The sequence below is a fragment of the Apium graveolens genome, chromosome 9, assembly GCF_009905375.1.
Source record: "Apium graveolens cultivar Ventura chromosome 9, ASM990537v1, whole genome shotgun sequence".
Classification (NCBI taxonomy): domain Eukaryota; kingdom Viridiplantae; phylum Streptophyta; class Magnoliopsida; order Apiales; family Apiaceae; genus Apium; species Apium graveolens.
Window position 1 is genome coordinate 66,839,615 of NC_133655.1, and position 12,441 is coordinate 66,852,055.

Below are 12,441 nucleotides of genomic sequence, written 5' to 3' on the forward strand. Positions count from 1 at the left end.
GTTGATCATCCATAAATAAGAGGCCTACGTACCCTTTTATAGGGGTTCAAGCTACACGTAGTTCTTGGTGGACAAGTTACTTAGACGGGCTAGGGTTCGGCCCGGTCCATCAAAGCCCAGGTTCGTTGACCGTTGGATAGTTCGTAATAAGCCCATATTATTTTATGGCCCAATCACAATTAGGCTGTAATAGGCTGTCATGGCATTAGGCGAATATATCTCGTTGGTGAGGCACGAGAACACCTAGAGCCCTCACATGCGACCCCTTAGAGTCTGGTCATGTGATGTGGATCTAGAAATATGTAAGTAGTATTGACCTCGATGAGGTCCTTCCAAGCGTAATATTGTCCCGCTAGATTTACATGATGTGCCCTAATAGGGTCATGTAGTCATAAAGTGCTGTAATAATATTCCTTGTGTAATTGACATGTGATCGTGGACTCTCACTTGTCTCTTCAAGTCTCTTAAAAATATGAGGTGGGGACTCTCCTCCTATTAATATGAGGAAATGCTACCCCTCATAGTAATATAGTGGTATGCCACCCCTTCTAGTAATATGGAGTCATGCATGAATTGAGGAGAGGACTCCCTTCTTAGTGATATGAGGAGAGGACTCCCCTCTTAGTGATATGGGGAGAGGACTCCCCTCTTAGTCGTATGAGGAGAGGACTCCCCTTTTAGTCGTATGAGGAGAGGACTCCCCTCTTAGTCGTATGAGGAGAGGACTCCCCTCTTGTTGAGAGGTGGACGTGATCCCTATCTTGTTGAGAGGTGGACATGACTCCCTTCCCGATTGAGAGGTGGACAGGACTCCAGTCTTGTTGAAAGGTGCACATGACCCCCTTACTGCTGGAGAGGTGGATAAGACTCAACCCATGCCCCCTTCCTGTTGGAGAGGCAGACATGACTCACCTCCTAGTAAGATGTGGGCAAGCGTCACCTCCTAGTTAGAGGTGGACATGACTATCCTCCTTTATATATTCCCACGTGTCATCATGCGAAGTCTAGGTCAACATGCGGTACATGGTCCCGATCCATATACAAATTAGGAGAGCTCTTCCATATTCTTGAGCATGTTTATTAAGCCCAATATTATTAATAATTCTTGTAATGGGCCTATTTAGAGTCCATGTCCATATTTGGGCGTAACAGGACCCATTTTACGATCAACGCCTTCCGGTTACCCTCTGTTCAAGCCACTAGTACCAATCGATTCATTTTTCAACGATATATTCATTTGTATAATCAATTTAAGCTAATAACCCTTGAACCAAAAACTCCTAAAAATCAATTAAGAACATTCAAACCCATAAACCCTAATTTTATTATTAAGAAAATCAAACTCATTTTTCTATATGTTATTGAACTCCAAATTCAATATATAATTTATCAAAATGATCAGGACAAAATTACCTACAAGATACAATCATCAAATCACAAAAATAACATCAAAATCAAAATTTCATATATTAATCATAAATTAATTCGAATTAAAATAAATAAATAGGAGAATACCTTTGATTTCTGCAGTGAAATTGATGGTATAATCTGAAAGTACTTTTCACGAGCTTCGATTCGGTTATTCACACGCTTGATTTCGATTTCAATAACGCCTTCGTTTTTAGGTTTGATTCTGAAGAACGCGACGAATATTCAAGTTTTCTCTATAAATTATATGTTTTAACTGTTTGTTTATGATTATCTGTATAAAATAAAATATGAAAAATACTCCCTCTGTCCCATTCATTTCTATACACTTTCCTTTTTGGGATGTCCCATTCAATTCTATACATTTCAAAACTTACCCAAAATAGTAAAAGTTTAATATTATAAAATTGAACTACATCCACTACTTTCTCCCACTACACTCACTTTATTCATTAAATATTGATGGGTCCCACCACTTTATCCAACTTTATACCTTTTCTCACTAAATTACATTTTTTTATTTCTCTCTCATCGCACTACCTTATCAAAACTAATGTTATTTTAACATGTTTCTTGTCCTCTGTGCCCAAACCATTTGTATACAAATGGTTGGATGGAGGGAGTACTATTTATACTTATCGAATATATACACGTTAGATCATATTGCATCCAAAAAAAGATTATTTAGCCGCTAAGTAATTATAAAAATGATCCAATTTGATACCGGTTTTGGATAAATATCAAAACCGGGCTTCTTATAAAATACTCTACGAGAAGATAATGTAATAATTTAATCAAAATATCTCGTCTCTCTACAATACGGGTTTTATTAATCTATCGAAAAGACTATCATATCGAAAATTTTACGCCGGGACTCGTATGGGTCAAACCGTACTCCGGATCGAAAAAGTTAAAACACATAAAATGTTCAGAATAATCAGATTAGGTTAGGAAGGAGTTTTCTGAAGAGTTTCGGGTTGTAAAAACGCAAAAACGGTTGAAGTTGGGCGATTCCCGATTATATAAAATAGTTTTATAATTATTTAGAAAAAAATTATTAAATCCATAAATTATTTATAAAATCTTATATTAACGTATAAACTACCAGACAAATATCAAAATTATATATACTTTTTTTGGACATATAAAATAATTATAGAAAAATATCAAATTTTATCACATATAAACTTCCAAACATCAACTCCAATTACTAGATAATTCACCAAAAATTCACATAATAATCACATGATAATTATTTATTGATAAAAATAATTACACGATATATTCAGTAACAATTTCGATGAAGTTTTTGGAGTTTCTCGTTACCCGCCGTCGATTGTACGAGAGCTTCGATTATACACGCCGACTAAATATTATATTCATAAATATATATATGCACCTTTCCACCCACATAATAATGAAGAGCACGACGAATCTTACGAGAAGAAAATAGTCGGTCATATCCAAAAGATTATGCGCCTTACACATGGGCATATTAGGGTTATATGCCAGAGTTCCACGCATAGCATCTGCCTCGTCTTTGTTCGCACATGTAGCTTATCTATGGGATACTACCTGGAAAGCGGTGCATCAAACAGATACTATTACAAGATCGACGTCTTTTTTGTTACGTTTGAAACATAAGCGTATGTTGTGATTGTTTTCAGCATGAGACAACTGTATGTGGTGTAAGAGTTTCATATGCCCTCCTTTAAAGCGTAAGTGGTGGGTATTTTGAGCATGACTTCTCATCACTGGGTAATTTGGCCCCATCCAATCCATTAGTGAGTAAAAATGTATTTCACCCATCAGTTCTATTATGACTATGATATATAAATAATTGCAATTTATTTATTAGATAATATTAATTTTTGAATAATTATAAATGTATGTTATTTGAGTAATTTATTGGCTAATAATTAGATATATACATAAATAAAATATTGAATATATAAATATTTGAGACTAACATAACTTACTCGGAAAATATAACAAACAACAATTTAGATAAATACACGCACAAGTACACGATAAAAAATAAGGATTCAATTGAACTACTCACATGTATATAAGAAACTTCAAAAATTATAAAATTCAATCTTTGTTTCAAAAAAATTTAATCTTTCGAATAAATATTTAAGATGAGCAATAATAATTTTATGAAAATAATATGTAATGCTAGAAAACATCGTACATCTATTTTGAATTACTTTTGTATTTTGAATTATTTGAAAAAAGAGTAAAACTATAATGTATTGTATCATTTGATTTAATCCATGTTATGTTATCTAAAGAAAAAATATAATATTAGTCGATAATTTGAAAGGATTAACAAGTTCGATTAATATTTTTATCAAACTGAAAAATATTTAATTTCAGGAAAATATTACACAATGTTATTAATTATTATAAAAAGAAAGATTAGAATCATATACCAAAGAAACTTGAAACTGATTTGAGTGACGATATTAGTACAAATTTCTCTTTGAAGAATTGAAAGAAAAAACTAAATATCAATAGTTAGTCTTTACGATATATGAGTTATATTTATGTCGTATCTATGATTGATACTCGGTTGAGTAAAATTAGATATAGATTGATTGCCAGTGATACTAAGACTACAGTATTTAAATAATAATTATTTATTTATTAGATTATTATAATTTTTGAATAATTATAAATGCATGTTATTTGAGTAATTTACTGACTAATGACTAGACATATACATAACTAAGATATTTAGCATATAAATAAACGAGACCAACATAATTTACTCGAAAATATAACAAACAATAATTTACATACACACGCACATATAAATTTATCTTTACTATTTTAAAAGATTCAATGCTAATGTTGGATTCAGATTTATTTATACACTCAAAGAGTTTATGTTATAAAAATGAGAATGATTAACTAAATCTGAGTTTTTTTCAATGTGTTAAAAATTAGGTGAATTATGCCAATTTTAATTGATGAATTCTGACATTGACAATTATCTGACATCTTATAAAATAACTTTTTACAATATATTAAAAACTAAGGACACCGGGTCAACTTAAAAAACTATTTAAACATTATAGGGTTCTGAGAGTCTAGAGTTCTAGCGACTATTTCTCCATTATTCAACCTTGATCCATCAATCAATCAAGCCCCTCTCGCTCTCCCTTATATTAATAGTAGTATTAATTTTACTTTTTGTTTAGTATTACTATCGCATGTTTGACGACTTTAGTCATGCATTACTAAACTTTTATATTATGCAAGTTAATTATAAATTAGTATTGACTTTATTAATAAAAAAGATCATTATCCATGATTTATTTAACCAAAATTAAAAATTATACAATTCCACATTAAACGTATGTGTTATTTTTTAGTTTACTTATTCTATGAAAATACTGACAACATTATATGAATTAATTTCAATTTTTTTCCTTTTAAACGTAAGTGACGAGAGTTAGAGTTCTAACCACCACTTCTCCATTTTTCAACCTTCATCCATCAGTCAATCAAAACATCTCCTCTTTAATTTATTTAGTTAATGAATTAGATTTTAGCAATGACATAACATCAACATAGATGTCGAATATAAAAAAAAAATATTTTTCCTCAAAAATCAACTTATATTAATAGTAATATTAATTATACTTTTTGTTTAGTATTAGCGTTGCACGTTTGACGACTTTAGTCGTGCATTACTAAATTTTTATATTATGCAAGTTAATTATAAATTAGTATGACTTTATTAATAAAATATATCATTATCCATGATTTATTGAACCAAAATTAAAAATTATACGACTCCACATTAAAAGTATGTGTTATTTTTTAGTTTTGACAACATTATATGAATTAATTTCAAATTTTTTCCTTTTAAACATACAGTGACTACACTGCTTATTCATTCGGTAAATACAAAATACACGACATTATTAATATATTACATAAAAATTGTACATGATAAATATTCAACTTATTTGATATATCTTAGACGTAACACATATTTATTGATAAAAAATAAAAAACAATAAAAAAATATTACTGCTATAATCACATGGGGTAAAAAATTAATCCCTACATCGCACTAGTAATAAGCTAGTTTCACGTAAACACACAAACTTAGGTATTTTTTATTCACAAACTACTAAACTAGTGTTCTTCCGAAAACCACCTCTTTTCTTGTTCGAATGAATGAGGTAAGGCTTCCGAATGAGGTAAGGTTGTGTATTCATCATAAACTTAAACTCCATGACTCCCTAAACCATGTTTTGTGTAAAGAAGGATACATGAATACGTTTGGTTTAGTTGGTCTTTTTCTCGCAGCAAAATATTAGAATCTACACCTCCGATATAAGTGCAGTGGTACATTTTTAATAAATATTTCACATGAATAAATTTTATACTTGCATAACAGGAACTATTAATAACTATTAGTCTTCAAGTCTACACCATGATTTTGTCCTTGTGAATTGTAACTTTTCTAGCACAAGAATGGTGGTGTTATGTAGTTAACTGAAACACCAGGTGAAAAAGATCCCTCGAATCAACAAAGAAAAGTCAGTCATCGACAGATTCCTCACAGAATGATGACCACAAAATATACAATAATACATATGCTTAACAACTAATCAAGAGACAAAATCCTAATATAAACTATTTACCTCATCATTTCAAGCTTCACTGTTACAAATACTATTCTCTGTTTTCATATATATATATTTGCTCTCCTTACAATTAAGGGATATTCGGGAATCCCTCACGAATGAGATATGATTATTTACAACCTAATAACCTACATCAGATTATCTTTTCAGGCTATGATAACGATACTGGAAGACTAAGATGCTTCGGTCTTTCAAGTGGAAGCTTCTCCATTTCGGTAGCTATCGTAGCAGTTTCTCCATTTTTCTCTGCACTTTCAAGTTCATTTAGAGTTCTTTTAGCATATATGGTAAATGCAACAGTAGTGATGATGGCTATTATCAAAGATATAATATTGTATATGATTTCTACTAGTGTCAGGTGATGGTTCCCATATTGAACGTCCGCAAATGTCCTTATCAACCGTCCACTGCATAGAAGGATGCAAGGAAACTATAAACATTATAATTTAGACAGGTACTGACCAACTTCTGCTGAGAACATGAACAAGTTCTTCAACATAAAATACAGTCTTTTCTTTTCGACCATACTGGAAAAGAGAAGCAAACTGACCTATAAATGTAGATGTACGCTTCTGGAACCATTCCTGCTATTGATCCCCATAGATAGGGCCAGAATCGCATACTAGTCACTACTATTGCATAGTTAAAGATAGTGTATGGGAATGGTGAAACCCTAAACAGTGCAACCACCCGAAATTGATGGAGCCAGCTTCCTTCCCCTGCCAGTCTAATCATAGCAGCTTTTTGTGGCCATTTTTTTAACCATTGCTGGAGATTAGAATAAGAATAAATTTAATACAAGGCAAATGAGAATAAATTACGGGTTAATGTGTGTGTGTATACATGGGATTATGGGATAATACTTGAAAAAAATATATAGTTTATAGTTTACTAGCAGCTTACATGAATTCGATCTCGAAATAGTAAACCAATCACATATGGTAGAACCATCCCAATAGTTGTGCCAACCATAATTATCACAAATCCAAGACCATATCCAAAAATCATTCCAGCCAGCCACATGGAAGGACCAGAAGGAATTAAGAATACAGGAAACAATGCGAGAGAGGCAACAAGAACCAGAGCAAGAACTGGACGACCAAAAGCCGTGGCTTCCCATTGCAGGATTGGAAGAAGGACCTAACAGAAAATTGGTCGTTAGAAAAAAAAATGATGACAAAATTTATATGCAGGCACAGAGCCACTTATAGGCTGGTGCTGTAAAGCTGTTGCATATTTGCCAATTGCAAGAAATCTTTATTGTATGCAACTCCAGTAACTTCGTTTAGTTACACAAATGCAGCATAAGTTTTCAAACCTTTAAAAAAACAGTACAGGTAAAATAATCCCATATTACCAAGTATAAGACATTATTCAAATATCTGACATTGTTTCCAATAGGGAACGCTAAATCTATGCCACAAACACACAAGGGAGGACAAATCTAATCTTGAATGGACTAACAACATTGCCTATCAATTATGCGCACTCTCACCTTTTTCAAAAAAATCAAAAAAATAATATGTTGAAGGACTGCTCACTAAGTTTATTATGATGTTAGACCCTTTGATGGTTTAAAAGTAAATTAAGCCACTTGTTCGAACTTCCAAGACTTTGGAAATAAGATCAAATCAATGTACATTTATCTAAATCCAGTGATCGAAATATAAATTTTTTGAATTTGGGGTCAGAAATTTAAATGAAAACTAACTGTTCTAGATACTCAGTTCATCTTTATCCACTTTATTCTCTATCACGTAAACTCATATATAAATATGCGACACGTACACATACTTAGTCATTAAGAATTTAGGACCTACCTAGCTACGCTACATCTATAGGAACTTTATACATAGACAATAAAGCAGAGTGTAGCGAGCCAAGGACAAGTTATTACCTTCTCAAAAAGAAATGGCACCCCCCATTTTAAAAATGCCAGAGAAGCTATTCCGGTAATCACACACCATAACATGAGCTTGATCCACCACCTTCGAGACCTAGTTCCCTGTTCTGGTTGAGGTTGTAAGCTATCATCGTCAACTACTCTGGGTTCACTGGATATAACCAGCCTTACATATTCACTATCTTCCCTTGCTTGACTTGCAGCATGCACAGTGGGTTCTTCTGATTCAGTTAAATCTGGCATCTTCAATTAGAAACCAGTTATATATATTGAATCCCAAATATTAAATTTTTGATCAACAGGTTATAACTCTGATGGATATAAAGATACTGCAGACAAAAGCATTTGTAAGATACCACGTCATCACCATTTTATCGTCAGAAGGAACAAAAGAACAACCAAGTTCTTCAGTTTTGCAACGAGGACTTGGGGCACAGATTGTTGCCCGCCTTCCTCGTGCATCTGTACAGGCTTATTGATTGTTTTAATAAAATTTTCTAAAAAACTAAGTTATAAGGTCCAACGTCTTTCAAACAATATGTTGTTCACTTTGAATTGGAATCAGCATTTTTCATCTGAAGTGATGACTACTGACATGTGAGGTGCCATCAAAATCACAAATGTTACAACTCACATGCTAGTATGCTACCAAATGCTTAATTAATGTATATTAATCATTAAATCATTATGCTTTCGACATCAACTTAAACTTCAAAACGTTTATTCCCAAACAGAAGTTTTGGATGGCTTCCTCTCAATTTTAAAGAGAGCCCTCAACAAAGGCAGAGAAAAAAGCAAGGAATCTAAACACAAATACGCCCTGAACAATAACAAAAGAATGAAAGACTTAGAGCAATCCAGAAAGAAACTACATTCAAAACACAATTCTGAACAAGAAAGATTCCCATCCACAACTTAGCTATCCATGAATCGAGGACATGAGGACATCCGTTAATAAACTATGAGAAAGAACCCACAATGAAACACCCTCTATTGAAAAGCTGGAGCCACACCCTCTCTAAAAATAAATACTGAGCATGTACACTCCCCCCCTTACCTATAATTCTCCACAACTCCAATCACTACAAGGTAAAAGGATACCATCCAAAACTTAACTGCCTTCCACGAGCTTACCCCAAGTTTCTGAAATATTATCAGGGAGAACCCCTTTAAATCGAGTAGCCAAAATCTTAGGAATTATATTATAAAGGCTACTAACCAGTAACAATACTATAGGCCTAAACTTATTTGCCCGACAACACCCATCAAAGGATGTTTCCCAAAAAAACAAAGATGAGTAAAATGCGACAATATCTTTACAATCCACCAAAATACTACTCCCTCCGTCCCCCTCAATTCTTTACATTGGGGGACGGGGGCTCGGCACGCACTTTAATACTCTTATTAAATGTAGTTGCATATTTTTTTGTTAATTTTTTTTTCTTCTAAATAAAAATATGATGTTCAAATTTTAATACAAAAAAAGAAAATTTTAAAAATAAATTACAGAAATATATCTTATAGTTGCCTTAAAATGCGTGTCAAGCATGTGAAAAAAACTGTAAAGAAATGAGAGGGACGGAGGTAGTACATCCCCGAAGTGTCATAGTTGACACTTGACAGAATATAAAAAACAAGCCTGTCTCATAGATGTAAAAGTCCTTCGTCATAGGTTTAAATATAGCAGCAACACAGTGCAGTAGTACTAATATTTAATAATAACTATGTTTAGCGGCCTGCGCACTAGGAAACTACAATGATGGCGGCTAGGGTCTACAAATCAACAATTCTCACCCAAAGAAAATTAAATCAACAAAACAGTAAAAATATCAATAAGATGCTTCAATTATAATAAGCAATCTCTATATATAATTAAGATAACAATCATTATTAAATCCTAAAAGATAATCAAATCCTAGTCTGTCCTGTATCATACAAGAAGCAAAATGTTTCAGTTTTCACCCGTACCATAGTATATGCATTTACAAAACAAGAAGCACTTAAATCAAATTAATGCTTTTTCCGACTAATTCCAACAAACAAAATGCATTTACAAAACTAGAATGACTCATATCATAAAAATGCTTTCTTCGACTAATTCCAACAAATATCCTGCTGATCTTTAACTATTTTAAATAACTGTGAAAGTAAAGCTCATCATCTTCTAAAAACAAGGTTCACCGGAAACAAACCCAACCCAACTCAGAAGAGAGGGTAAGATGTAAGCAGAGTCACAGAGAGCATTTTCCGCGCAACCGGATGCTTAAAATTACACAATATTCCAAAAATGGAAAGTCATAAAACTTAAAAACCCAGTTGCATATATGACCCAAAAAGCTCAACAAGAGCCTAAAAATCAAGAATTTCTAATTCTTGGCAGCAACCAAGATTACCAACATAAAAGGCCTAAAATGTAATTAAAAAGAACATGACAAAACTTGAAACAGCAATCAGGGCAAACGATTGAACCAAGTTCTACAAAGCAACATAATAAAAAATAATCAAAAAAAAACATAAACACGCAGAAATAAATATAATGGGTAATTAGTAATAATGATCAAATACTTACAAATGGGGTTCGTGGGTGGGCTGAGCTTCGGCAAGTAATGAAGCTTTGTGTGTCTAAAACTAAAATCTTGGGGGTTGTACAACTACAAGTAAGATTCGGTAGACAAATTTGCAAGTCAAAGAAGATTTTATGATAAGCAGATGAATAGCTAAAGACTTTTGCTTTTATTGTAGTTTCTATCGATGCAAATATGCTCATGCTTTTATTCTTTCATTTTCATTTTTCTAGAAAACTATACTAGTCAACATTCAACAACAAGGCATGATAAATGTTACTCCCACCGTCTCAATTTATTTGTCTTGTTTGACTTTTTACAATGTCTTGTTTGACTTTTTACGATCAAATTGACCAAATTTTGACCAAAAATTTCACATAATATAATATCAAAAATACTTATAAAATTTATATCATTAGAAAGTATGTTTAATCTACTTTTATATGTATATTTTAATTTTTCAAAATAATGAAAAAATGAGTTTTTATTTACGGTCAAAATTTAGTCAATTTGACCATCAAAATTCAAAGAAGACAGATAAGTTGGGACGGAGAGAGTATAATAATAATAATTATTACTTTTATTATTATTATTATTATTATTATTATAACCATTATTATACACATCATGAAATGTTACATTTATAATACACTATAACTTCAATAAAAAGAATATCAAGTGATATGTGACGGGTAAAATACTAGATTGTAATTAATGCTAGAAATCGCAATCTCAAGGATCTAATCCTTCCGTGACTCAAATTTGTCTACGTATCTCGCTATATGCCAATGATCAAATTAAAAAACGGCATACTGAATAGAGGTATGAGACCATTTATATAGATGTTGGATGTCCATGAATAGAACTAGGGTTTAGACTTGCGAGCAAGCCTCCATCTTTGAATGGATGTTGAAGTCCTAAAATGTAGGAAGCAGATTTTCTGTTGGTTTAGGTGCCTTTGAGGCTATTTTTCATAGTGTCCTACATTGATCTGTTTATTGTGAGCCATTGAGTAGACCAGCTTCTGGACAATACTTGAAATGTTGTCAAATCCAGACTTTCTACAGGTGAAGGGTCTTATTACTGAATCAAAAAGAAAAGACGATTCCCTCCTCGGGTTCTTTTTGTTCATACTTTCCAGATTAATCTTTTCAAAATAATTGATGAAGTCCATAAATTCATGAAGCGCCTCCTGAGTTGGAACTTCCACTAGCCTGTCAGTAGAAATCCCCACCTGTTGGCCCTTGATTGTACAATTTAGCACAATTGATGCAGTCTGATTCTCATGCACCACTATTTTTTTACTACTGTAGTCCAGAAATCCCTTAACACGTCCAAGTAGAGTACAAGATTAGCAGTAAGAGCCCCTACAAAATATATTTCAGACAGAAACTTCACAAAGCTTTTGAAAGCTTTAAGAGCTTGATTTGCATCCAGAAATGCAAGAAAGTTGGTTTCTTTTGGGATAAAGGACACAATAGTATTTGAGGCCATTGAGAGGAGTATGAATTTTAGTGGATAAGAGAAAAATAAGAGAAAGAGTTCGAAACGAGAGAGAAATCGGTTTGGATTTGAGAGTTCTAAGTCACTTAGAGTTCTCGAAAACGTAAAGAACTATATGTATAAATGTCTGAGTATTTATAGTAAAAGCAAATGACTTATCGAGAACTCAAAAATAAACGTTTGGAATTTTCTTATCGAGAAGTCATTTTGAAGAGTGAATTACATATCGACAAGTCATTTTAATTTACTCCTTTAGAGAACTAAAATTGACTTGTCGAGATGTCAAATACATACTCAGTTTGTCCAAATTGGACTGAAATATTCCAAAATTTTATTGATTAAATCAATATAAATTTAGAGTGAATTTATTTCAAAA

The 12,441-nt window shown here is 32.5% G+C and overlaps 1 protein-coding gene across 2 annotated transcripts; it reads right to left on the reverse strand.

The window, feature by feature from the left end:
• Positions 1-6,074: 6,074 nt before the first annotated feature.
• Positions 6,075-10,779, reverse strand: LOC141686774 (uncharacterized). 2 transcript variants are annotated; one of them, XM_074491833.1, is made up of 5 exons: positions 10,568-10,779; positions 7,993-8,241; positions 6,999-7,235; positions 6,646-6,863; positions 6,075-6,502 (listed from the first exon to the last, which is right to left on the reverse strand). In XM_074491833.1, the coding sequence occupies exons 1-5, from the start codon at positions 10,763-10,765 to the stop codon at positions 6,247-6,249; spliced, it is 1,158 nt and encodes a 385-aa protein (XP_074347934.1). In that variant the 5' UTR covers positions 10,766-10,779; the 3' UTR covers positions 6,075-6,246. The 2 variants fall into 2 exon arrangements, with proteins under 2 accessions (XP_074347934.1, XP_074347935.1); XM_074491834.1 differs by having other exon boundaries at positions 7,993-8,234; positions 10,568-10,706.
• Between the last annotated feature and the right edge of the window lie 1,662 nt (positions 10,780-12,441).

Bases quoted from the DNA above. Each gene is read 5' to 3' on its own strand.
- LOC141686774 (XM_074491833.1), bottom strand. From the start codon at position 10,765: ATGAGCATATTTGCATCGATAGAAACTACAATAAAAGCAAAAGTCTTT. The intron at 8,242-10,567 runs GTAAGTATTTGA...TTCTAATTGAAG, and splicing joins CCCACCCACGAACCCCATTT to ATGCCAGATTTAACTGAATC. The intron at 7,236-7,992 runs GTAATAACTTGT...ATTTTCTGTTAG, and splicing joins TGCCATTTCTTTTTGAGAAG to GTCCTTCTTCCAATCCTGCA.